The sequence below is a fragment of the Podarcis muralis genome, chromosome 7 (assembly GCF_964188315.1).
Source record: "Podarcis muralis chromosome 7, rPodMur119.hap1.1, whole genome shotgun sequence".
Taxonomy (NCBI): domain Eukaryota; kingdom Metazoa; phylum Chordata; class Lepidosauria; order Squamata; family Lacertidae; genus Podarcis; species Podarcis muralis.
The window spans coordinates 14,304,860-14,332,443 of record NC_135661.1 but is presented as its reverse complement, the minus strand read 5'-3'; the positions used below and the strand labels follow the sequence as shown (position 1 = coordinate 14,332,443).

General features: G+C 47.8%; 1 protein-coding gene, 1 long non-coding RNA gene and 1 pseudogene across 2 annotated transcripts; 1 reads left to right on the top strand and 2 right to left on the bottom strand.

The window, feature by feature from the left end:
• Positions 1-598: 598 nt before the first annotated feature.
• LOC114602631 (uncharacterized) lies at positions 599-5,301 on the top strand. The gene is made up of 2 exons (XR_013393818.1): positions 599-1,744; positions 4,706-5,301. It is a non-coding gene; the product is annotated as an uncharacterized LOC114602631 (long non-coding RNA).
• A 28-nt stretch (positions 5,302-5,329) lies between these two features.
• Positions 5,330-6,878, bottom strand: LOC144328296 (large ribosomal subunit protein eL30-like; annotated as a pseudogene).
• Positions 6,879-6,942: 64 nt separating this feature from the next.
• Positions 6,943-26,515, bottom strand: ASTL (astacin like metalloendopeptidase). The gene is made up of 11 exons (XM_077930948.1): positions 26,458-26,515; positions 24,758-24,865; positions 23,698-23,759; positions 22,158-22,248; positions 19,654-19,771; positions 17,348-17,529; positions 16,849-16,930; positions 15,623-15,768; positions 10,791-14,423; positions 9,122-9,244; positions 6,943-7,115 (listed from the first exon to the last, which is right to left on the bottom strand). Exons 1-11 carry the CDS (start codon positions 26,513-26,515, stop codon positions 6,943-6,945), a joined length of 4,776 nt encoding a protein of 1,591 aa, XP_077787074.1.
• Positions 26,516-27,584: the final 1,069 nt, after the last annotated feature.

Below are 27,584 nucleotides of genomic sequence, written 5' to 3'. Positions count from 1 at the left end.
GAGGAAGTCGGGGAAGTAAGTTATAAGAAAATAAGGGTTAAAATTATACTTGTTTTTTATACTTTTTGTTTGTCATTTGTATTGTATTGTTTTGTTTTTGTTGTTATAAAAAACTTTTGAAACTTTAATAAAAAATTTATAAAAAAACAAAAAACAAAGTTAAACTACAAACACTAGTTAGGCATGCATACTTTTGGGTAATTGAATGAAAACCACAAAGGAGTGCATTCAGCAACCCCTGAGGTCATAAACAATCAATACACATGATAAGAAGGATGGCCAGGAGGACAGCGATCATTATCACCTTATGTGAGATCTGTTTCCTGGCCCTAAGATTAACATCCTAAGATTAACATATCAGAAAAGCTACATCAAAGAAGATTGACCACTATCTTTATGGCCCAGGATGCCTGCCTGGCAAAGCAACTGGGCTGTGTACGTGACTTGTCAAGCAAGAGAAATGGGCAGTAGAGGAAATGGCCAGAGGTGCAGAGGGTTGTGGGATTTGGTCAGAAATGATTGTCAATGTATCAAACCCAGTCAACACAATGCATTCATCGTGGACACAATGGCTTGATGCCTTTTATAATTCCCACCTGACCCCACACTCTGGATATTTGCACTCCTACAGACCAGGGCCGTCTTAAGCATACCCGGCGCCCTGGTGCAAAGCTCCCTCCACCCCACTTCCCAGAGGTTTTTTAGGGAGGGTGGCGCTGCCAGCGGGGCTGGAGGAGGCGGACAGCGGCTGGAGGGTGGCTCCTGCAGTGGGGAAGAGGTTCCTACCTCCCGGCTCAGCTGGCCGCTTCGTGCCACAGTGGCCACGGCAGACGGAGGCTCCGGGCATGGCGATGCTTCAGCGCGGCATGGCGGAGGCGAGAGAGGGCGGAGAGCTGATGCCGGGAGGTGCGCGTCCAGCCTCCACCTCTTCCCTGGCGCCCTCCAGAACTTGGCACCCTGGCGCCCCGCACCACTAGCCTCTATAGGTAAGACACCTCTGTGTTTGACTGCTACCTCCCACAATCCTGAGGAAATAACATGGAGAGAAGCAGACGAGAAGAGCAATTCCTAATTTGTCCAGGTGCTTTGGCCTACGGCTGCCAATACCTTTGGCTATTGGCCATGCTAACTGGAGATGATGGGAGCTGTAGTCCAGAGCATCAGGTTGGGGAAGGTTGGCCTATCCAATCTAGTCAGCGAGAGACGACAACACTACTCTCCCAGTACGCAAAATGGCAATGCCATCCTCTAGGCAGGAGTCCAGCCCCTGCAGAGAGCTCTGTTGTGGGCAATCTACAGCGGGGCTGGGAGGGGGTAAGTGGGGGCACTGCCAGGCCAGTTGGTTTCTATTCATGGAACTGGGAGAGGTAAGCCTCTCCTTTGCCCCATGGAGATAACACTGCAATCCTACGCATGTCTACTCAGAGGTAAGCCAGCCCCCAGCCCCCCCCCCCCAGTTCAATGGGACTTACTCTCAGGTCAGGTTAAATACTAGAACTGTATTGGGCCCTGCCCTGTGGCGTAATAGGAATCCCTTGTTCTTTGGTGTGCATTTTTCAAGTTAAAACTCTGCTTATATTTCACCCTCAAGGAGCAAAGAACAGCTTCAAAAGAGATGATGAAGAAGACAGTGAGCCAACCCTGACAATGCCTCCATCCCTCCAGTCTGGGTCCCAACATATTTAAAATGGAAAAAAGCAACCCAGGAGATCCTCATCACAAATCTATGTGGCCTATGACTGTGGTAAAATATCAGATATAACTTGTTTTTAAAAGAAAAGTTTATGTGGAGATGGGCTGGGAAGAATGGCCCAGGAGCGCCCTCTGCTGGCTGAGGAGTTCACTAGCCGGAATGAGTGCCAAAGTACATCATGCATGTACTTTGATGATCAATGAACAACTTTTGGAGCCAATCGCTCTCTCACGTCCTAACATTATTGTAAGGATAGCACCCAGATGTGGTCCTACCATTAGGCAGAGGGAGTCAGCTGCCTCGGGCAGCAAATGCAAGAGCAGCACCAGAAGCCTCCCAATCATTTCCCCAGGGCCCCCTAAACCTGTTTGCTCTCAGGTATGATGGAAGATGTTATCCCGATACCAATGTTGGTAGTGGAATTCAACTGCTGGTCCAGCTGGATCCTTTACATAGAATTGGGGGGTTGGTACCATCTTGTCCTTTGCCTCAGGCAGCTAAATGTGGCAAACATTAAAATAATATTCATATATAAAGGTGAAGGTGAAGGTACCCCTGCCCGTACGGGCCAGTCTTGCCAGACTCTGGGGTTGTGCGCCCATCTCACTCAAGAGGCCGGGGGCCAGCACTGTCCGGAGACACTTCCGGGTCACGTGGCCAGCGTGATGAAGCTGCATCTGGCGAGCCAGCGCAGCACACACGGAACGCCATTTACCTTCCCGCTGGTAAGCGGTCCCTATTTATCTACTTGCACCCGGGGGGGCTTTCGAACTGCTAGGTTGGCAGGCGCTGGGACCGAGCAGCGGGAGCGCACCCCGCCGCGGGGATTCGAACCGCCGACCTTTCGATCAGCAAGCCCTAGGCGCTGAGGCTTTTACCCACAGTGCCACCCGTGTCCCACAATATTCATATATGCCCACCATCATTGAAGTGTCCACTTACGCATCACCTAAAGAGAGGATGAACGAGGACAGATTTGCATAGAAGTTGCATTTGCTATGCTTAGATGCAAATTTAGAAATAATTACTATAATTTAAATCTCATCAGTGGGGAACAGTGACTCAGTGAACCTATCTGCTGTTACATGCTAACTGTTGTTGGGCCCCTCCTCCAAAGCTCGCTCTCCAGGCTCATGGCTCTTTACCATCCTTTAAACAGCACGGACACCCTCTCCCCACCCCAAACCCAGCCACACTGCCGTTTGACATTTCTTCTGATTCAGCAGTAAACTGCTGGTTTTCCTGTGGAAAGCGATAGGACAAAACACCCAGCCTCTTGGACCCCTGACAAGAAACCACAGGACAAATGGATGTGTGAGTGGGCCCACACATTGGCAGGGGAGCAATACTGCTCGGCAGACTCACAGTTGGTTGCAAAATTGTACTCAAAGAACACTGTTCATGAGCGGCTCCTCAGCAAACTGCAGGAAAGCTCCAGTGGGCTGCTACTAGGGCCCTGTCCCAGGTTTCAGCTGGACTCACACTGGACAGCCATCTGTTGGAGCTGCTCTGGATCTCTTGCACTGTTCAGGCAGTGGGGCGGTTTTCAATTTTAAATGGTTGTAACCCATCCTGGGACCTGCTGGCAAAGTTGTTGTTGTTGTTTAGTCGTTTAGTCGTGTCCGACTCTTCGTGACCCCATGGACCAGAGCACGCCAGGCACCTCTGTCCTCCACTACCTCCCGCAGTTTTGTCAAACTCATGCTGGTAACCTCGAAAACACTATCCAACCATCTCGTCCTCTGTCGCCCCCTTCTCCTTGTGCCCTCCATCTTTCCCAGCATCAGTGTCTTCTCCAGGGAGTCTTCTCTTCTCATGAGGTGGCCAAAGTACTGGAACCTCAGCTTCACGATCTGTCCTTCCAGTGAGCACTCAGGGCTGATTTCCTTAAGAATGGATGCGTTTGATCTTCTTGCAGTCCATGGGACTCTCAAGAGTCTTCTCCAGCACCATAATTCAAAAGCATCAATTCTTCGGCGATCAGCCTTCTTTATGGTCCAGCTCTCACTTCCATACATCACTACTGGGAAAACCATGGCTTTAACTATACGGACCTTTGTTGGCAAGGTGACGTCTCTACTTCTCAAGATGCTGTCTAGGCCTGTCATTGCCCTTCTCCCAAGAAGCAGGCGTCTTTTAATTTTGTGGCTGCTGTCACCATCTGCAGTGATCGTGGAGCCCAAGAAAGTAAAATCTCTCACTGCCTCCATTTCTTCCCCTTCTATTTGCCAGGAGGTGATGGGACCAGTGGCCATGATCTTCGTTTTTTTGATGTTGAGCTTCAGACCATATTTTGCGCTCTCCTCTTTCACCCTCATTAAAAGGTGATAAATTTACTATTACTACATGGCCAGCAAGCAGTGGTGGCTGGTGCCTATTGGGACTGTTAGGGCAGACGGCAGGGAGCCCAGCAGCAGGTGGCGCCAGAGCCAACTCCTCCTACTTTTGCCACCCACCCCTTTCCTTCCTGCTGAGTTCCACAAGGTGCTACACTGAGACAGAGGAAGAAGAGGAAGCTCACAACCAGTGCTGCCCCCTGGCCTAGTTGTAGGTGAAAAGGCAAGCAGGTCAAATCTGGCTGAGGGCACAGGGGGGCTATCTACCCACATGGACCAGCTTCTATTGCCTACAAAGCTCCCTCTAACTCTGCTTGGAAGGTGCTGCACACACATTTGCTGAGGCTACACAGAAATGTTGATCTCAAGAGAATGGCCTCTGTGTCACATGGACCTCACTCTGTGCTGTTCCAACTTCCACGCTCATCCAGGCATTGCTACGCTGAGGAGAATGGTTGCCAAGGAGGGGCAAGGCAGCAAAACCAGGGCAAACAAACCGACCAGTAACTCCATCCAGCTCCCAATATAAGCATCACTTCTGACACAGCTCCAGTGTACTCCTCTGAGAGCCCCAAACTGCACACACAACAAGTCTAATGTTTCTGGTAAAGTGGGAAAGGGATGTAGCGGCAGCAGCAAATAATCACCAGCTGGTAACTTGCTCCTTTCTCTGCAGATCATGGCTTGATGCCACCTTTGTGAAGAGCTACAGGTGGTAACAGAGCATTCTCCCCAGCAGACTCCAAGTGTGACTTTTGAAGGACAGCTGTGTTTTGGTATGCATATGGCTTCAAAAATGTTCATTCAATAGAGTTGCCTTTAAATGCCAAGTGAATCAAAATTCTTTTCTCCACCCCATATTCACTTTGTATCAGTGTTCTGCCACTGTGGAGATGTCCTATATGTAGCACTTAGGTATTTTCTAGATTGTCTCCTCTCCTATACACCACCCCATATTTGCAACCAAGTGAGATGCCCACAGTGGCCGATGGTGCGATATGGAGGAAGAGGCACTCTCTATAGTGGCACTCTGACTGTGGAATACACAGATTTGATTGATGCCAACCCTTATGGGTTTTAGGCCTCTGGTACAGACATATTTATTTACTTAGAGATTTGATTAAGTTGCCTGTAAATGCTTTGTCACTCCCATGGTGCTGTGATGCAATATGGCATGATTGTCAGATTTCACTTATTTTTATTATGTGCTCTGTATTTTTTTCCATTGTATCTTGATCTCGAATTGATTTTAATAAACGGTGTTCAACACAACATTGGCGAATACTTAGGTTTATTTTGTTCACTTGTTGCACAAGGAACGTGTCATATTGCTGTAACATTGGCCACACGGCTTCCTGCAGAGAAGCAGATCATCAATCCCAGCACCATGCCTTCCTTTGGGGCCGGTGACACCTTCCAGCACCACCTGCAGAGAGAGCAGAGTCTGCAGTTTCATTCAGCCACCTGAAGCTCAGCTGCCTGCACCTTTTCAAAGTCCTAGAATTAAGAGCCAAACAGCATGCAGCAACGTGTGCGTCTTAAGCGTAGAGTTCTGCAGCACCATCTCTCACTCCCCAGGGTTTGAGACCCTTGCCCTGACACAACAGCAGAAAAGACACCCCCCACCAAAAAACAACAACCCTGCTTTTTGTCTTTGGAGGAAAGTTGCCCTCGCTATCAGTAGCAGCCTCTCATCTCATTCAGGGCTCACAGCACTCCAGGAGTGTGATGCCACCGGAAGGTGCTCTGTTGCAGAAGGTCTTGTACAGTTACCATGCAATAAAATGCAGCTTCAGCAGGAGATGTTCCCAGTTCTCGCTTTATTGGCCGAGGGAGCCGGCGTACAGCTTCCAGGTCATGTGGCCAGCAAGACTAAGCCGCTTCTAGCGAACCAGAGCAGCGCATGGAAACGCCGTTTACCTTCCCGCCAGAGCGGTACCTATTTATCTACTTGCACTTTGACGTGCTTTGGAACTGCTAGGTTGGCAGGTTGTTGGTTTTTTGTTTGTTTGTTTTATTTATTTTTATTTGTAGCCAGTATTATTACACAAAATTTAAAGTTCAGCGATGTCTGCTTCTCACTGGTTTGCTCTTGCATGCTTCTAAGGAAGTCAGAATCACCTGGGTCAATGATGGTGAGTGTATACACTCTGTAGTACTTTCCACAAGGGCGCTGTAGTCTAAACCACAAAGCCTCTTGGGCTTGCCGATCACAAGGTTGTCAGTTTGAGTCCACGTGATGGGGTGAGCTCCCATTGCTCTGTCTCAACTCCTGCCAACCTAGTAGTTCAAAAGCATACCAGAGCAAGTAAATAGGAACTGCTGTGGCGGGGAGGTAAACAGTGTTTCCATGTGCTCTGGCACTCGTCACGGTGTCCTGTTGCACCAGAAGCAGTTTAGCCATGCTGGCCACATGACCCAGAAAGCTGTCTGCAGACAAACACTGGCCTGAAAGTAGAGTTGAGCACTACACTCCATGGTCAAGTTTGACTGGACTTAACTGTCCAGGGGTCATAGAATGATAGAATCTTAGCGTTGGAAGGGACCCAAGTATCATCTAGTCCAACCCCCTGCAAAGCAGGAATCTCAGCTAAAGCATTCTTTACTTTTAACTTTCAACAAGTTGTACCCAAATCAGTATTGTTACAGTGGGGCACACCAGTTTTCACAAACTTAGCATAGTATTCTCTGATTTCCTTAGAGCTGGACAGCTGGACAGAGCTGGCTGTCCTGCGAGATCATTTTCAGAGTTAGTTTGTATCCCAGTACATATTTTCCACTTTTCTTAACCAGCTGAAGTCTAGAATTTATGGACTCTGGGACCTTTTTGTTTTCTTAGCGACCACCATCCTGTTGGCTCACATCGACTCTGCCATTACCAGAGATGCACTTTCCATAAAGGGTCTTCTTAAGCTATTCCAACCAGTTGTGTCTTGAAGGCAGACCATAAATACTTACCTGTAGCTCACAAGTCTTGGAAATGGCTACAGCCACCAGATGCCAGCCAATGCCTTGATTCCCCCTCACAGACCACACTTTGTGCCATTCAGAGGAATTCCGGAGCATTATGTAGACGTTGATTTCACCTGCAAAGAGAAGGCCACTCAGAAACAGGCGTCATGCTGAATGATAAACCGCCACCAAATAGTATTTTTAAAAGTTCAACACACAGAGATTTGGCACAAATGCTCAACACTAAGCTATAAATGTCTTTTTCCAGTTTTGGATAAAATGCACACTAGGAGTGGGGAATCTAACATGATTGTCAAATGGGAAACTGCACACACTCACGGGGGGCGGGGAAGGTAGGAGAGTACAGTGGTACCTTGGGTTAAGAACTTAATTGGTTCTGGAGGTCTGTTCTTAAACTGAAACTGTTCTTAACCTGAGGTACAGTGGTGCCTCGCAAGACAAAATTAATTCGTTCCGCGAGGCTCTTCGTATAGCGGTTTTTTTGTCTTGCGAAGCAAGCCCATTGACAGTTTAGCGGATTAGCGCTATTAGCGGTTTAGCGGCTTTTAGCAATCAGCTGTTAAGCGGCTTATCAGTGGATCAGCTGATAAGCGGCTTAGCAGCTTAGGAAAAGGGGGGGGAGGGGAAAAAACCCGAAGGAACTCGCAAGACTTTTTCGTCTTGCGAAGCAAGCCCATAGGGAAATTCATTTTGCGAAGCGCCTCCAAAATGGAAAACCCTTTCGTCTAGCGGGTTTTCAGTCTTGCGAGGCGTTCGTTTTGCGGGGCACCACTGTACCACTTTAGCTAATGGGACCTGCCGCTGCCACCATGCCGCTGCTGTGCGATTTCTGTTCTCATCCTGAAGCAAAGTTCTTAACCCGAGGTACTATTTCTGCGTTAGCGGAGTCTGTAACCTGAAGCATCTGTAACCCAAGGTACCACTGTAAGTGGATAATTATGCAAAAGACCCAAAGTTTGCCCCCAATGGCACCTCCAGGTAGGTCTGGGAATGTTCCCCTTCAGAAACCTTGGAGAGTCACTGCCAGTCTTTATACAGTGGTACCTTAGTTCTTGAACTTAATCCATTCCAGGAGTCCGTTCGACTCCCGAAACCATTTGAAAAACAAGGTGCAGCTTCCGATTGGCTGCAGTAGCTTCCTGCACTCAATCAGAAGCCACGAAAGCTGCATCAGACGTTTGGTTTCTGAAAAACGTTCACAAACTTGAACACTTCTGGGTTTGCAGCGTTCGGGAGCCAATTTGTTTGGGAGCCAAGCCGTTTGGGAACGAAGGTACCACTGTATACAGTTTTAAGAAAGAGCAACCAATGATCTCACTCCCCGTAAGGCAGCTTCTTATGTAGGCACCTCACTTAAAAATACAGGGAGCAATGTTGTTTTCTAAAAAGATGGTTGTTACGAAGGAAACAACCCATTGTGTTATGGCTCTAACTCAGGCTTCCAGACAGGATCCCCTCAACCACAGGAACTATAAGGTGAGGTTGAAGGCAAATATGCAAAACATACCTTTTTCTTTTGCTGTAGGTGGCCTACCTACAGCCCATCTAAGAGAAGGGCAACTCTGATCCTAAACTTCTGCTGCCTTGTGGGACATCTTTGGAAGAAGAAAAGGCTCAGGAGCAAACCCGACACCAATCCAGAATGGAGTCCCTAAGATGGTTGAATGGCTGTATGCTTCCTTCCAGCACCTCCTGCAGCCAAGCTGGTGCCAAACGTACTTCTCCGCTTTCCTTTGGACCACATCAGTGAGGCTGAGATGGGGGCCTTGTTGTCTGGGTAGCCCAGGACCTCCATACACACCGCCTAGGATTGTGCCCCAGGGAGGTCACTTTGGTGCTGGTAACGCAGCAGTTTTACTTTATCCCTGAGGCACACTCCGTTGAGACAGATAGATGCCAACAACAGGTTACCTACAGACTAAGGTGCTTGTGTTTCATTTATTCCAAACATAAAAGCCCTCATAAGCACTAGGGCCTTAGAGAACTTTGGGTCACCCAGTTTTGGGAAACTGGGAATTAGGGTCTCAGCTGGCAGTCCAGAACTGTTGCACACAGACAAGCCAGACGCCTACTGCCACTCTCATCCACACACACTCCCTTTTATACAGAAGCCACTTACTCATGAGAAGGTCCCCTGGGCTGTACCAGAATTTGAGGCACCTGATGCCCTGCACAACAGGGCTGACCAGAACAGCCTTTTGACTAGAATTGTGGGCCAAAGGCATCAGGGAAAGGTAGCCACCTGGTGAAGAGATGACACAGGTATAATTTGGACCATCACGACCCTTCACATAATCTGGAGCTGATGTTGGAAAGCCACCCCACCCCAAAGACAACCTGTAAATGGGATGAAGGAGGAGGAGGAGGAGTTTGGATTTGATATCCCGCCTTTCACTCCCTTTAAGGAGTCTCAAAGCGGCTAACATTCTCCTTTCCCTTCCTCCCCCACAACAAACACTCTGTGAGGTGAGTGGGGCTGAGAGACTTCAAAGAAGTGTGACTAGCCCAAGGTCACCCAGCAGCTGCATGTGGAGGAGCGGAGACGCGAACCCGGTTCCCCAGATTACGAGACTACCACTCTTAACCACTACACCACACTGGCTCTCTGGATGGGAGGAAGAATGAGACATCAATCATTAAAATGTTCCCCAAAGCAGAGGTCACTGCCATGAAGCAAAATGAAGTAACTGCTTCTCACAGCAGAAGGAGGAACTCAACACCACACACTTCCAGTTGCTTCATCAGCAGATTTCCACTTGCCATATAGAATTTCTCTCACAGGCCCATCTAAGTTCAGCACAAACAGTTGGGCCTGGTGAGCATTTAAGGTCCCCAACCCTAATCTGCGGGTTGCCATTTGATTGGATTTTATTCTGATCCTGATCTGATTTTAGGATTGATTGCCTGGTTTTATGTTAATGTGTTATACATTTGATGTTAGCCGCTCTGAGTCCAGTAATATTATTATTATTATTATTATTATTATTATTATTATTACTATTATTATTACTAACCTCTCCTATCCTCCCTCCACATGCTGTTCTGGGGCTCCTGACCCTCCAGAGAGGATACCAGAGGCAGGTGCAGTGGGGAACCCCCATTGTGTTTGTCATAGCCCAGGGGTCAGAAAGGTTTACCTCGCCTGGGCCAGTTCACTCCAGCAGAGATCCCTCTGTGGGCTGGATCTCGTGTGTGCATGGCAGCCATTTCCAGCACCATGGAAGTGAGTCCCCGTGCCGTGCTGGTTTAACGCAATGTGTGGGGACTCGCCGAGCAGGCAGCTCAGTTTGGGAGCGGCTTGTGGGCCGCTTAAAGGACCATGGGCCTTAGGTTGCCTACCCCTGTCATAGCCCTTGCAGAGGGCCAGAGTTTGGCAATCACCAAGATAGCTCAAGTGAAAGATATGGAAACTCCACCAGCCAGTTCTCCTGATGCAAGAGTCCTGCTGGATCTGACCAAAAGGTGCATATAGTCCAGCACTCAGTCCCACTTGTGTGAAAAGCACTCTCCCACTTGAGTTCTCCTAGCGATTGGGACCCAGAGACTTACTGAGAGCGCAGGTAAAGTATAGCCCTTCTATGGCCGGTAGTCAGTAATGGTCTTATCCTCCGTGGATTTGTCCAATCCGTTTTTAAATCTGCCCAAATTGGTGGTCACTACCGCAATCTTGCTACAGTGAATCCCTTAAGCATTTCTTTTTGTCTGTCCTGAACGCCCACCACTCAGAAGACCCTGCAGCACACCCCAAAGTGGAGCAGGAGCTGAATGAGAGCGCAGGAGTCACTTACCACCTGAGGTTGTGCAAGGCATTCCAGGGGGACTTCCACCTCCCCCGGTCCTAACGAGCTGCTCGTGCCCCTCTTCAAGCACCCAGTCCAGGTCATCCTCCTTGCTTTGCTCCCAGCCACACAAGTTCCTCTCAAAGGGACAAAAAGTGGTCAGAGCCTGTGGAGCTTTCACAGTTCCTGGGGGCCCCACTTGGTTATTTCCTGCCTTTTTCAGAGCAGAACGCAGCCCTTGGAGAAGAGTGGACAACCTGGACATTCCAAATGGCAATGGTTCTGCTGCCTCCCTTATGTCTGCCACATTTTCAACTGGGGAAGCCTCATCTATGTGGCCTATAAATTCATGATCAATTTCCTCTGGCAGAGCAACACTCAGAGATGCTGGAGTTGCCATTATCTCTGCTAAAGACCTCTTGCCAACACGGTGGGAGAAGTTAGGGTTGTCTATAGGGGACACCCCATTTTCCTTGGACTTCATTTTCTCTGTATGGTTTCCAGACATTTCCTCCAGATTCACTACAATTTGGGTCTTGGAGGAGTCTCTGGGAAATTTTGTAGAGGGAGCCTGTAGCTCTCCATTTCCCATTCCTACAAGAGTCCCGTTGCTTAAAGGAAACCTACTGTGTTCATACCCCACCTCTGGTCTTCGGGTTCCATGTTCAGGCTGGAATTGTGTGATTTTAGTTGCTACAGTATGCTCCTCATGGGATCCCAGGGTAGAAACTCCTATTGTAGCTGTCTTGTGCGATTCAGGAGCTAGTGTGCTGGCATAGATCTCTAAAGCAGTTTCTCCACTTTTCTTGGAAGATCTCCTTGTAGCCTCTTTTGCACCTGTCAGTAAGGTTTCCTGGTTTCCCCATGTATCTAGAGGACTGGTACTGGATGCTGATGATGCTGACACCATGTCCACTGCAAGAATCTTTGCCATAGATGTCATGGTTTCTTTCCTGGGCTGGCTACTGGTAGGCTGTCCTCTTAAGTTTATGTGTTTGGGAGACTTTAGCGAGCCAATAGTCGGGAGCAGAGCCGTCCCTTCAGCAGCAACTTGGGGCAATCCTGTTGGTTCCATATCTAATGAGGGAGACTGTGCCCCATTTCTGCCAGCTGTGGCTTTCCAAGTAGGAGTTGCTGCCAAGTTCATCACATGGAGGGACATCTCTTCTGTGGCATTTGCTGGTTCAGTCATTTCCCCTTCTGCAAGGGTTTCTTTAAGCTTAGAGGAAGGTTTTGTTTCCGAGAATTGTGTAGGTGGGCTCTCAGTCTTCATCACGGGTTCTGTTCTCCTCAAAGGAGAAGAGCTTTGGGGTCCCTTTAAAGCTGGTTTGCTGGAAAGCAAGATGGTGGATAAATTGAAAGAGCCAGCAGTAACAGATCCTTCATCACTTGCCACAGTCCTGTCTGGGGTCCTTGTCTGCATCAGTTGACTCACCATTGCTGATGAAGTGTGGTCTTTAGGAGGAGGACTTGTTCTTCTCACTGGCAGAGAGTCCCCTTTGGAGGTAGGGCTATGATCTCTCTTTTCTGATCCTGAATGTCCTATGCTTGTAGTTTCCACTTTGGGCAACACGCGTGTGGATGTTAGTCCATATTCCGTTCCAGGTAAAGAGTCTGCCAATTCCCCATTGCATGGTCTTTGGGGTGCTGCTGCTCCTGGCCCATTAGGATTCCTGATCTGCACCACACCAGGGAGGCCAGTTGTTACTGAGGGGGTAGAAGAACGCTGCCATGGAGTACCTGCCACCCGGTATTTAGGTTGGGTGGGCATCTGTTCCCCAAGTGGCTCAGGGGAAAGCAAAGATGCTTTCCAATGAGTCTTGGCTTCTTTGGAGAGTCCAGTTCTAACTTCTTTTTCATGGCTCACCCTGAATTCTTGTGCTGTAGATGGCCACATTGTTGTAATGGATGCTGTTTCTAAAGTGTGTTCAAATTCTTCCCCGTGTAGATCTGCAAAGGGGCCCCATCCTGGAACGTGGGCACTAGGGCCATAGACTTTGGTGTTGCTTGGTTGTTGCAACCATGAAGTTTTGTGTCTTGTTTCAGCGGGTCTAGGGGTGTGGGACAGAGGAAGAGGAAATGTTCCCTCTGTAGGATGTATAGCCTGGTTGGTTTCCATTGCCAGTGAAGCCCAATCCTGTAAAGTGGGAGTTTGGCTTGGCACTTCTGCATGGACAAGGGTCTGCTCCTCAGCCTCCAGCTCAGGTTCAGTAACTTGCACTAAGAGAGGCCCTGGTGGTATGCGTGTTGTAAGTGCCTCTTTTCTGTAGCCCTTCCTGGCCAGCTGAGCAGCTGACCGATCAAACTGTTCCACTTGGGTCTGGTTGCTCTTTGAGTAAGTTGCTACATTTAGCTTGGAAACGGCAAGAGGGCCTATGACAGAAGCCCAAGGGGATGGGGCTCCAGCAGTTACCTGGCTAAGGTGGCTTTCCTGAGCCTCTGAACTTCCAAGAGAGGGAAGCCCCTGGGTAGCAAACATGTCAGGTTCCAATCTATGTCTTGTATACTGTTCTTTGCCGCTAGAAGATAGCACGTCGGTTGGCCTGCTCCCTTCCTTGGTGTGGAAGCTTTCCGTTTCCTTTTTCATAATCTCACTCTGGCTCTCAATTGTGTCAAAGCTTCCCAGGCTTTCCACTTCACTTTGTTTGGTTTCTTCCAGTCCCACCACACCAGAGGCTGTGATCAAGTTCCTGGAGGCTCTTGGAAAGGCTGTTGTGTATGAAGACCCTGCTTCAGCCTGGACTATGGGGGCTGTAGAAGCAGTGCTACCTGTTTCATTTCTAAAGATGCTTATGGTCTGAAGAAATAGCTCAGCCAGCTGTTTCCCAGTTTGGTTTTCCATTGCAGAGAAAGGGCGGTCCTCAGCTGGGCTTGGGGAACCATGTCTATCCTCGGCCTCACTGCTTCTCATTAATGGGGAGCTTCTAATCTCCATAGCAGTAGATAGTTCTCCTCTCGCCATAGCAGTAGGCAGTTCTGTCCTATGCTCTATGTGCATGGCTCTTGTTCTAGAAGGTGTCCAGTCCAGAGCTTTCTTACCAAGTCTTGTGGCAGATCCCTGGACCGTTTTCATTGGAAAGGCATCTGGACTTTTGGTCAGAAAGGAAAGCGAAAGCTCCACCTCCGGAGCACTGCTTGTCGTTACTTCTATGGGGCTTTGGTCACTTGGTATGTAGACCTCCTCATAGCTTGGAGGCTGGCTTCTCAACTCCCTTGCACTACTGGTGGGATTCTGCAGAGTTTGCGGTTCAGAAGTCTTCTGGGCAACACCACTCACTGCCATTTCTCCAGATACAGTTTGATGCAGCATCTCTTCTGTAACCACTAGTGATTTTTCACTCCCTTCTGCTTTACCAAGGGTATGTTGAGACACTGTCCTTTGCATTTGCTTCTTTGTCCCAGGTGACCAAACCTCCCTTGTCTGGGATTCTGTGGTACTAATGTTTTCACCAGCAACCTTGCTTGATGGTGTGATGGTCCCCAGGGGCTCTCTGGCAGGATGTGGCATTTCACTGGACGATGCTATAGAACTGAGATTCCAGGCAGTAGATAATTTGGGTTTGTTTTGCGTTGTATGGGTCTTAGGCTCACTTGGAATGAAGTCCATTACATTCTCTTTGATGACTCCCTTCGTAGATGCCTCTGAAAACAAAGCAATTAGAACTTCTGTCATTTATCATACATGTTCCCGGCCGCATGTTCCTGTGTCATGTCACATGTTCCATGTCAAAATCTTCCCAATTTCTGGAAAGTTTTCTTCCCCTTTGAAAGATGCTTCTGTGCTGTAGCCAACATTAGTCAAAGCAGACCCACTGAAGTCATTGGTTGTGTATGCAACTTATACTCAAAGCACATTCTTTCCCTCAAAGAATTCTGGGCACAGTAGAGTTTACAATTCCCAGCAACCCTTAAACTACAGTGCCCAGAATAATTTGAGGGAAAGAAAATGCTTTCAAGGTATAGCATGTACACAGCATAGACATGACTAACTCAGCTCCATTAATTTCAGTGAAACTTAGTTGGATACAACCCTCAATTACCGTATTCTCCCTCATTCTCAAGCCACTATAGAATTCTGGCAGGAAATTGTTCTGGATAATGTTTTTCTTCCCATAAACCTTTTTTCAGCAATCTGCAGCCTTCCTGGCTGCTCAAACCTCCTGATCTGGAAAAGCTACATAGGAGGCATTATCTCACAGGCACCCAGGAAGGCTGCAGAGTACAGATCTCTGGTGAGCAGATTTGGAGAATGAAAGAAAGGACACTCCCACTACACCCTTTGGCTAAACTCAGAAGTAAGGCAAGTGCAACACAACCCCTGCACCCCGCCCATGAGAATTTCACCAAACTATTCTCCCTTTTGATAACGTGCAAATGCAGTTCCTTCTCTCATTAACTGAGGGAGAATGGCTTTTTAAAAGGCATAAGAAATTTAGCACAGCACTGCTTCACCCATTGTTAAGTTGTGTGCATCAAAAGAGATGTGTACATGAACACAATTATGTTTATCATGCCAGACACTTTTCGAGAATCATAGCTGGCTGCAGCTGGGGACACTCAAGAGCCAACCTGCGACTCTGTTGATATTTAAGGTGAGGAAAAACCTTAGCTGTGTGGGGTAGAGAAACCAAGAAACTGAGGGTTCATTCAGACTTCTTTTAAAGCTCTGTGTCTGGGGTTTTTTATTATTTTTGTCCCAGTGCCTCCCCTGGGAAAACCCGCATTTTACTACTAAATCAAAGCAAATGGCCAACACATGGAAAACTCAATTGCACGAACGCATATGCGTTCAAAATATAGGATTTGGGAAACTAAGCTTTGTTGAGTCTTCATTCTCTTACCTGGCTGTGCTGCAGCCTGAGAACATTTATAAAGCTTGTTGACTCTGGCAACATCTGAATTGCTCAGGTTCCACCTTTGTCCAAGAAGGGTCAGGGAACTGGAGAGTGGTGTTATGGTGGGTGAGCCAGACATGCTGAAGGCATTCCTAGTGGAGGCAAAGAACAAGATAAAGCAGTGTGAGCCACTCTTGTACATACACAAGTGGATTTATCTGGTTCTCCTTAACATAAAGGTAAGGTAAAGGTACCCCTGCCCGTACGGGCCAGTCTTGACAGACTCTGGGGTTGTGCGCCCATCTCACTCAAGAGGCCGGGGGCCAGCGCTGTCCGCAGACACTTCCGGGTCACGTGGCCAGCGTGACAAAGCTGCATCTGGCGAGCCAGCGCAGCACACGGAAACGCCGTTTACCTTCCCACCAGTAAGCGGTCCCTATTTATCTACTTGCACCCGGGGGTGCTTTCGAACTGCTAGGTTGGCAGGCGCTGGGACCGAGCAACGGGAGCGCACCCCGCCGCGGGGATTCGAACCGCCGACCTTTCGATCGGCAAGCCCTAGGCGCTGAGGCTTTTACCCACAGCGCCACCCGCGTCCCTCTCCTTAACATAGCAAGGTGCTTTATATCTAGCTCCATCAAGCTTAGTACCGCCCACTCTGACCGGCAGCAGCAGCCCAGAGTCTCAGGTACAGAAGGGTCTTACCTGCTACTCAACCCTTGGAACTGGAATGTAAAAACCGAAGAAGAGCCTGCTGGCGTCCAAGAACACATCCTGTCGGTGGCAGCCAGTGACTGGTATTCAGAAGCACTACTGCCTCCAAACTGGAAATCGCCCATAGTCAGGATTCTTCATGCAAACAATGCACTCTTGCTCCCAAGTCATGGTCCCACCACAAGGGTCCCTATCACCAGCCGTCCCATCAGATAGCCAGTGTAGGTCACGTTCTTCAGACACAGTGACTCAGACATGTCCGAAGGCTTACCAAAGAATATGCACGTAAGAACAAGGAGCACGAATGGCAGGCTCCAAACAGGTTGGAAAATTCTGCCCTTACTAGAAATGCACCTGCTTTTGCAGACAGTCACCCAGAACATGCAACACCCCTTTGGCAATGTGGACATACCTGCCCTGGCCCCGCTCCACTGCCAACAAGAGGCAGCACAGGGTGCTTCACATGTCCCCAATATTTTCTTTATAATACCTAGGAGCCTTCTTGTAGGTTTGCTTACCTGCCATAGTGCATTACAGAGGCGTAGTCATAATCCACCAGCATGTTGGTATTCCAAGACTTCATGAAGTTTATTTCAAAGCCTGTGAATCCAAGAAGGGGATTAGGTCTACAAGCAGGAAGGTCTCAGCAGCAGTGAAGAACAAGCATTCAGAGTCCCTGGTCCCACTACAGGGGAGGAAGTCCCAAGTGAATTTGATAGATTTGGCATTAAAAGCGAATTGGGTTTAATTCCCCCCCATCCCACCCCTAGTCCTAGCAGCTCAGCAGAGAGGCCAGAGCGCTGCATTTGGTCATTGAGCACAAGGTCCCCAAACACAGCCTGGCAGCAGCTCTCCAGGTTTCAGGCAGGGGGTATTCCCTCCCTCACATGCTGGAGCCAGGGTCTAATGAGGCAGCCTGTTGTGGGGGTGCTCGGTCATGTCCCCTCAAAAGAATACACCTGGCGCCACACTGTGCCACTGCACAGAGCCAGCTAGAAAAGCCAAAGCAACCATTACCAGTCAATATTTCATCCCAGGAGATGCTGATGTACTTGTCCCGGTCTGCTCTGGAGTGCTCATGCCAGAAGCCCACGACATGCATGAGCTCATGCAGTGCCACCCCCTTCCCCTTGCGGAGGCAAGCGGGCGCCAAGGAAACCACCTGCATCCCACCAATGCGTCCAACACTGGAGAAGCAGCTGGAGAGAGAGAGAAAGAGATGCGTTAAGAAGTTGTACTGCAACCAAACAACCAATCCCATGCCTAAGGAGCCAATGCTCATAGGGTACCAGCCTGCCTATTTAAATATACAGTGGTACCTCGCAAGACGAATGCCTCGCAAGACGGAAAACTCGCAAGAAGAAAGAGTTTTCCGTTTTTCGAGGTGCTTCGCCAGACGAATTTCCCTATGGGCTTGCTTCGCAAGAAGAAAGCCCATAGGGAAATCTCCGGGGACCTCTTTTAAAATGCTGGCGGTCGGGAGCAAAGACTTTCGCCCACCGCCGGCCTTCAGAAGAGGTCCTGGACCTCTTCTGAAGGCCGGCGGGGGGCCAAAGTCTTTGCTCCCCCCCCCCCGCCTGCCTTCCCGGGACAGCGGAGACTTCTCCGCTGTCCCGGGGCGATCTTAAAATGCTGGCGGGCGGCAGCGAAGCTTTTGCTGCCGACCCCCAGCATTTTAAAAGCCCCCGGGACAGTGGAGACTTCGCTGCCGCCCGCCAGCATTTTAAAATTGCCCCGGGACAGCGGAGAAGTCTCCGCTGTCCCGGGGGCTTTTAAAATGCTGGCGGTCGGCAGCAAAGCCCTCCTGTCCCCGGAGCTTGCGGGGCGGGAGGTGGGGAGAAGGGCTTTTCTTCCCACCGCCAGCCTTCAGAACAGCCTTCTGAAGGCTGGCGGTGGGAAGAAAAGCCCTTATCCCCCCCCCCCAGAAGAGGTCGGGGGACAGACTGTCCCCGGACCTGGTCTGAAGGCGGTTTCCATAAGAACGCATTGATTGATTTTCAATGCATTCCTATGGGAAACCGTGCTTCGCAAGACGAAAAACTCGCAAGAAGAAAAAACTCGCGGAACGAATTAATTTCGTCTTGCGAGGTACCACTGTAGATAGCCGTTTTGTGGTAGAAAAAACAAGGGAACACAACAGTACATAAAATCTGCATTGGAAATCTACAGAAAGGTCTAGCAATAAAAAGCAAAAGCAATATACTAAAATGGTAACAACCCTTCAGCAAACTCCAAGAGCCACAAAAAGCACAATGTTCTAGTAACATTGTGAAGTAATCTTCAAACCCATCAATGCAGTAGGCCTTTTGGATGTCGCTGGAGAGGAAATTCTACAACCATGGTGCCACCACTGAAAAAATATTCCTAGTAGACAATGTCTTGTACTCAGTAGCATTGTATGCATGTTAACAGCGTTACAACTGCTAAATTAGGTTCTATTTTATAAAATAAATAAGGATTCTAGGGTTGTAGTATTATAGCCATCCCGCCTCTTTTGTATGCGGGTTCTGGGTGGTAGCAGCTGGTCCAAACAAGTGTGCTTCACCCAGCTATGTCCACCAGTCACGCCAGATCAGCTCCTTCATCCCTGATCATTATCATGAGGATTTGTGGGTGATGGTCTGTGTTCACCCACTAATCAATTCTCTCCCAATTCTGTATTTAAATATGCATTCCTAAAAGCTCAAAACAAACTGCTTTGAACCATGAACTGCATCAGAATATTTTATAAATGCAACGTCCAGCAAATAACCAACTTCGAATCCACAAATTAGGTCCATACATATGAAGTACAGAAAACTTTATAAGCCAACACTCAAACTTGCTAACTTTTGACATGTACCCCCAAATGAAGTTTTGGATTTGAAACCGGGACTTCAAAATTTGATTGTTCCTCATCTGTTCAAGGGGAAATTCTACCAGCTGGTTAAAATCAAGACATTTGTCTTTCTACAGAAGTGTATTACATGTTGTTAAAAGCAGCTCCCATATACCACCCACAGTTGGCTACTATTGAAGAATGTCATCGCATGTCTAGCATAACTGCAACTATTCAAAAGTCAACATTTCCAAGATCCTTTTCAGCACATGGCCCATCCCAAAATTTTGACTGGTGCTCTCCAAATGATCTGGGACTACAGCTTCCATCGTCCAGCCGGCATGATTATCTGCATATTAGGCCAGGAAGTTGAGCTGCAGAACAAAACTGGAGGAGGCAGAGGCACTGGAAGGAAGAGAATCTAGCTTTTGCAGGTGGTGGGTCATCCACTAGGCAACCACCTCATTACTCCCCAGTAAGAAAAATCTTGTAAGTAACTACTAACCCAGAGAGCGGGGCAATAGCAATGAAATCTCTCTGGTTGGAATAAGGGACAAACTTGATGCATGTGAACTTTGAAAAGTCTTCAAATGCTCCCTTGAGTATCTTCACGCTGGATTCGTCTGGCAGGAACAATAAGAATACAGGCAAGAGTAGTGTCAGAATGCTCAGAGCAGAATCCTTTTCCTCAGAATAAGAGCACTCAGCAAGTTCAGCTTATCAAATGCAAGACATTTAAGTAGGCCTGTCCCCTCCTGTTGCACACATCAACACACCCTCAGCTCCTTCCCTTGTCCCTGCCCCGCAATCACAGTCATCCAGGGGAGTCAACGCTATCCTGGTAGATTGCTCTCATTCCAGTGAGAACCAACGAGGATTTCCTGGAGCCAGTAGTGGCGGCGAAGAGTCACAGAGTTAAGTCGTGAAATCTGTTCCCACAGGATGTCATGATGGCCACCAACTGAGATAATTTTAAAAGATAATTTGACAAGTTGATGGAGTATAAGGCTAACGATGGCTAGTAGCCACGATGGCTGTGTTGGAAGCAGAATCCCCATAATGATCTACCATGAGAACTATAGTTCTAACAACCATTCTCTTTTTCCCAGGGAACCCTGGGAACTGCAGCTCTGTGAAGGAAATAGGGGTCTCCTGACACCTCTCATCACCTTTAAAATACCACAGTTCCTAGGGCTTTGGATGCATAGCGCAGATTCAGCACCTTGGTCATTCAAAACTTGGTCTACCACAGCCCTCCCAACCCAAAACCAGTAGCAGCCCCAGGAAAAAAATGGAGTGAGGCACAGAAGGGGCAAAGTATATTTCTAGATGGACAAGCTGTTAAGAGCTCTGAAATAAAAATAACAGTAAATGTTAATGGCAGGAGTCCAGCAATCAGGGAGGGGTGGTTGCCCTTCTGTCCCCCTGGCATTGTCCATGCCCAGTGCTCTCCAGATGTTGTGGGCTATGTCTGGTTGAGGCTGGTGAGAACTGTAGTACAAAACACCTGGAGAGCACTTGTTTGTTTGGGGAGAGAAGGCTGTTTTGCCAGAAAGGTGGAAGTTGGATCCACTTGCTCCTCAACTGGACTCCTTCCAGTCTCCATCACCTCTCCCTCAGCAGCAAGGCTAGGCGAATCCATCCATTTATCTTTATTCTTTCACTGTCCCAATCCCAAGTTCAATTCTCCACATCAGTTTATGACTTAAAAACTGCTTATGAAATTTCATCAGCATTTCACTGCTAATTTATCCCAAAAGGCACATCTTTGTATGCACTTTTGCCCAACTTAATGTCTTTCTGTATGTTAGTTTTACAAGCGCATGTTTTTATGGACACCCACCTTGTGTACACATTTTTGCAGGTATTACCAGCCTACAAAACTGCACTGAACAGTCAGAAGTGCTAATTTTGAGGGATGGCCATCCGCTTGTGTATTTTGGAAAGTGATAATGAGCAAAATTTGCCTATAAATGCAAAGTGTGGGCTTATCCACACTTACATTTCCCTGGTCCATGCTTTATAGCTCCATGTCCAAATCCCCCCCCCCCCTTTTGCTCCAGAGCTTTCCCCATGAAAACCCCCACTCTTTAGCACTCAATCGGAGCAAATGGCAATCTGCAGAAAACCAAACTGCTGTTTGCTCCAATTCAGCTTTAAAGAGGTTTTCACAGGGCTTAAAGCTCTGGGGCAAAAGAAAGGGGTTTCTCAAACAGAGAGCTTTAAAGCGTGGAACTGTGCCTGGAAAGAGCAGGGCAAGAGGTAAAGTATGGGCAAGCCCTGAATCAGGTTTCTACCTTATCTCTATGTAACAAATGCCATGTTTGAACGGGCCGCAAGATGGCTGAAGAACGCCACACAAAATGGATGCTGTTAATGAACAATTGGTGAACTATGTTGATCGAAGAGCTAATGGACTGTTCATGTTCTGGCTAAAGTACTGTACCTGCAAGGACGCGTAAAGACCAAGCAATGCTGGTTACAAACAATGAGTATTGTACTGTGCCAAAAGTTACAGAAGAAAGACCAGGTACAAACAATGAGAGTTGTGACATGCCAAGAACATGCTAAGGAAAGAGGACTGCCAAGAAAATGCCAAAGGCAGTGAGAAATGCTAAGATTCAGATGAACACCAAAAAAACTACGTAAGACTGAGACTTTTCAGATGAGTCTGTGTGTCAGACGCAGCTGGGGCCTCACTGTCTGATTACCCAGGACTCTTACTGGAACTTGATCACTTCCAGGAAAGAGGTGGGAGTATGTTTGCTTGTGTGTTTGCATGAGTGACTGCGTGCATGTTCCCTTGTCTTGTTATGTGTTATGTTAATCAATAAAGAAATGTTATGTAGAAATTCCAATATATTGGTTGTCTGACTGCTTACTTGTGTTCTTCCTGGAGTGCACTGAAGCTCATTTATGCTAAACAGATAAACAGATAAAAGAACCTAAGTTATTCATAACATCTATGCCCTGTTCCTACTGGAAGAGGTTCCAAAGCTTGTCACTTACCATATTTGTAGGAGATTACATAGGGAATTTGGACAATCCCTCTCTTCTTTGGCCATCTTGGGTTGGCAGATGGGAACAGCCTGAAAGGACTCTATATGGGAGAGAATCAGCACCACTTTCACATCAGAAGCTGCATTATAATGTGCCAGACCATTGCCAGCACTGGCTGGCAGCAGCTCTCCAGAGTTCCAAGGAAGAGCTTCTCCAGGGAATGAACCTGGGACCTTCAGCTTGTCTGCCCACTGAGCTGCAGCAGCCCCTGCACAAACCATTTTGCTATCAACAGAATGCCAAGTTCTCCTGCTAGGGACACTCCTGAGGTCACACCAAGGATTGCAGTGACCTCATCGGTCTCTGGACAGCAGTTTTTATGCCATGCTTGTTCTTTTACTCTTTTAGTTTACAGAAGCAACCCAGCAGGCAATACCAAATTGTGGGCCAAAGGCTGCCAACACAGTGCCAAGTTGCTGAAGCAAATCAGGCTGGGCAGAGCACCTGGAAGCCTCACGCATGGTTCTCTGAGCTGCACAGAAAACAGGCAGGATAGAAATGCAAAAGGGTTGCTTTAGGCACCAGTCTTCTAGGGGCACAAAGCTAACAGAATCCCCTGGGCTGGTGAGAATGGGCTTCCCAGCAGTGCAAATACGTAGCAGCTTCAGAATTTTTCTCAGGACTGCAGCAGATGAATTCATGCAAACTATCAGTCATCCTCCTCTCCCACACAGTTGTTATTGTTGTTTAGTCGTTTAGTCGTGTCCGACTCTTCGTGACCCCATGGACCAGAGCACGCCAGGCACCTCTGTCCTCCACTACTTCCCGCAGTTTGGTCAAACTCATGCTGGTAACCTCGAAAACACTATCCAACCATCTCGTCCTCTGTCGCCCCCTTCTCCTTGTGCCCTCCACACAGTAGGGTTGCCATATTTTAATAGGTAAAAATCTGGGCACAAAAGTTGTTGAGAGAGTAAAAAAGGAGGTTTTTAAGGAATATATTTTTAAGGAAATTCACCAAAATCTACACTTACATACAGATTTCAGCCATTTCCGTCCAAACATATTTTCCGTCCAAACATATTTTCTGACAACCAAATGTCTGGGAAATTCTGGACATATGGCAATCATACCATACGGGTAGTTTGGTAAGCAAGCAAGCAAGCTGCTTGTGTTACCCAGATTCAATGGGATGCAACAGGATGCAAAGAGCAAGGATAGCAAAAGCAGTGTTCTTCAGATGTTTATGAGCTGCAGTTCTTATCACCCCCTGATCACTGTGATTGCTGGCTGGCGCTGATGTGAACTGTAATCTGAAGGGCACCATGCAGCCACTCCTGATGTAGAGGCCCATGGGTAAATCAAGTAAATATATAAAAATACTTAACCGACCAACTGTGTTGCAGATAACTCGGTTCTGAACCCCCCCCCCAACATAAAGCCTGCCCCTAAAATAAATCCTGGCTATGCCTGGCCACACTCAGATCTTCCACTAAGTCATCTTAGGAAAGAGTCTGTCTCTTGTACCAGTTCTGCTATCATTACTTACCGCTTTGACGATATCCCCCTCGATCAGAAAACTGCTTTCTGGCGCCCCTGGAAAAATCAGCTCTGGGAAGAGAAAAATGGGCTCAGTACCTGGCGGAAGCCATTACCTGATCAAGTAGCCTAATACGACAGACTAGAGCTGAAAGCAAATTGCTGCAGTTTTTAACTTCAGACCTGCCACTCTGGTCACTCACATTTTGGATGCAACATTTTCTAACAAAATTCAGGTTTCTCATACACATTTTCCCATCTCTGGGTTGATTTTGGCAGCATCAGATGGTGAACACTGCATTTGATAGATGACACCCACACCATATGTTTGAAGAGCATGGCTTCCCCAAAAAGCACCCCAGGAACTAAAGTTTGCTTCTTACAGAACTAACAAATTACAGTTCCCAGATTGGGGGGGGGGGGGCATGGGCTTCAAATGTGTGGTGTGGATGTAACCATAGCTCTAGAATGGGATCCACTGCAAGAGAACAAAAGTTGCACACAGTGTCCCAATAACCATCTGTGCTGGATGTAGCAGGGATCTGCACTTGAGTAGAATTTTTGGAATTTGAAAGCTGAAAAAATCCAGCACACCCTAGTGCTGCAGTTCCACCCAGTCACTGGCTGTGCCAGCCCTCAAGACTGGCAGCTATCCTTGAATGCATGCCTGGCAATATCAAGCCCAAAGTGTGGCCAAATAAGGCTCCCAGTGGCCAGGGTTGAGTGAGTGGTTTCAGTGCACCCCTGCATATAGCAGGGTCATGAACCCCCCTTTAGGCAGGGCAGCCTCTGCTTAAGGGGCAGTTCATTAAAAGAAACACAAGGCAAAATAAAGAAACACAAGGCAGAATAGTAGGAAACATGACAGTGACTATTAGTTTTGGGTCAATTTACTCATGAAAGTGACCCAAACCTTGCAACTTACAAAAACAGCAGACTGAACCAGGGCAATGGGGGGGGAAATGTATAAATCAGCATATTAAAGTGCCTGCTACTACAGTAAGCAAGTAGTTTCATCATTTATAGGCTGGGGGGGGCAAGTGCTCTTCAGAGTCAGCTGAAGTACTTACCTTGGTTAATGTCAAGGATGTCATCAGGGGGATCCCTGGCCTCATCCCAGTCACTCCCTTGGGCATGCTCAATGTAGAAGGTGTCTCCCCGGCCATGTACGGGCAGCGCTAGAGAGAGGCACACCCATTGCATCAACATCCACACCTTGCTGGAAGGACCCAAGAGGAGGCTAGCCACATAGGAAGCCAACATGGTGGAAAGGCCAGGACCTGGAAGGCCTGGGTTCAAATCCCCACTCAGCCATGAAACTCACTAGGTGGGCCAGTCACAGCCTCTCAGCTCAACATACCTCAAAGGGTTGTAGTGAGGATTAACTGAGAGGGAGAACCATGGTCTCTTTGAAGTAAAAAGTGGGATATAAATTCAATAAATATTGGAAATTGCTTTACACTAGGTCAGGCTTCTTATTCATTTAGTTTACCAACTTCTACACACTGACTTTCCAGAGTCTCACCCATCATCACCTGTTACCTGAACCATTCAATTCAACCTGTGGCCTTCTGAATACAAATCAGGTGCTCTGCCTCTGAGCTATGCCTCCTACTGCTGTTTCAGGATGCATAACAGCCTAGGTCATGTTGATGCTTTACTCACATCCCCACCATACATTTACAGTACATAGATTCCCACCTCAAAGAATCCTGGGAACTATAGTTTGCTATGTGTGCTGGGAACTGTGCCCTAATAGCTCTAAGCACTCTTAGCAAACTACAGTTCCCAGGATTCTTTAGGGCGGGTGGAAACCATTACTGTTTGAAGTGGTATAAATGTGCTCTGAGCATATAGTGTGAAAGTGACCAAGGCATTACAGATTTATGGCTACTCTCAGGGCTTCTGAAGACAGGAAGGGCTTCTAACAAGCCCTGTTAATGGGAGTCGGTTCTTAAGGGGAAGCTGTGACCATTTTAAAACCAGTTTTAGATCTGCACCACAGCCAGCACTGAATAGCACAATAAACATAATGTAAATTTAACCTGGTATCCCTACTAATCACTCTTCTGCCACCAGTGACCAAAAAAGAACCTTTGCTGTTCAGTTTGATTTGTCAAGAAGATAAATACTAGGCTTCACCACAGGGTGGCAAACTAGCAAATAACACACTGAATTACTGAGCATTTTACGGTATATCATACTTTTTGCTGCTTCAAGTACCTACATTTCTCTATTTTTGCAACAGTCATCCTTAAGCAAAGCATTGTGCAGATAGAAGGCAGGGAGTGTGAAAGCAGCCTAGCTGAACATGCTACCTAACCCAGACAGCCCCCAGGATAGGCTTAAAACATATGGCCACCAAAAGGTTTAAGAGTCATACCACAGAGAGAGCCCCTGGCCAAGTGAGGCCAAAGCACGCTACTTTCCAGGGCAGCAGACCCCACCCACCCAGTGAGTAAGTGGTTCAACCGAGGAGCAGCAGCAGCATCCTGGGTCCCAGGATCTGCCAAGTGGTGGGGCTGCTGCAAGTTCTTGGGAACAAAGGCATCCGTGTTTTGTTGAGTCAGAGCATTGGTCTGGCTGGCAGCAGCTCTCCTGGGTTCCAAGCAAGGGGGTGGGGTTCTTTCCCAGCGCTTCCTGGTGATACCAGGGACTGAACTGAGGAGCTTCTGCCATGCAGCTAGCCCTGAGCTAAGGCCCTTCCTCTTCCACAAGGTCTACAAGCAGACGCACTGATGTCTCATTGTTAAAAAGAATTAGCCCTTACCTGAAAGCAGCAAAATAAAACTTATAACCACAGTCCAAACATCAAGGAACACAGCCATAGCGGAAGAAAAAGCCCACTGTTACTGATAAATGTATGATAAATCTCCCCTAAACAAACTGCAAACAATACTTAAGCCACAAACAAAGGGGACCCCTGGATCTTTTATATAGAGCAGCAGTGAAAAGGCAACACCTGGCAAAAGCCTCTTCATTAGGAGGTCAGTTTAACCCCTTGTGTGATGAAGCCCTTCTGCAGCTTGAAGAGCTCACTCAACCAATACAGATCAGATTGCCACCTTTTCCCGTCTGGATCTGCTCCTGGGCCTTTAAGAGCAGCCCGGCACTTTGAAGATTAGCAGGTGAAGCCTTTTCCTGTCATGGGGATTGTAATGACAGAGCTTGTGATTTGGTGATGCTCCAATAATAATAATAATAATAATAATAATAATAATAATAATAATAATAATAATAATATCTTTATTGTCATTACCCCCTCTTGGGGACAACGAAATTACTTGACTGCTCCATAAAAACACTAATTAAAACAATACAGTATAGTACAGCAAGGAAGATTAGATGACTTTCAAAGTCCAGGCTTCCCATTCAGGGCCGAGATCGCTCTGGAGAAGAAGCTGTTCTTAAGACGGCTCGTTCTTGTCCTCATCGTCCTGTACCTCCGTCCCGACGGCAGGAGCTCGAAGAGACCGTGACCAGGATGCGATGGATCTTTTACTATGTCCAGTGCCTTCCTATGGCACCTTGTGGCATAAATCTGCTCTAAGGTGGAGAGTGGGCAGCCAACAATGCTCTCTGCTGCCTTAACAACTCTGCACAACCCCATCCTGTCCTGGGTAGTACAGCTTCCGTACCACACACATAAGCCATAAGTGAGCACGCTCTCAATGGCACAGTGATAGAAGGCAAGCAGCAGTTTCTGCGGAAGATGGTTTTTCCTTAGAATTCTCAAAAAGTACAGCTAAGGACTTGGCAAATTGAGGACTTGCCCTGCCGTTTCTTAGTCCTAGAGTTGGAAGTTCTTAGTCCTAAAGTTGGAAGGGACCCTTCATCCCCCTGCAATGCAGGAATAGACAGGTGGCCAATATGGGGATCAAACCTGGTTATCAACAC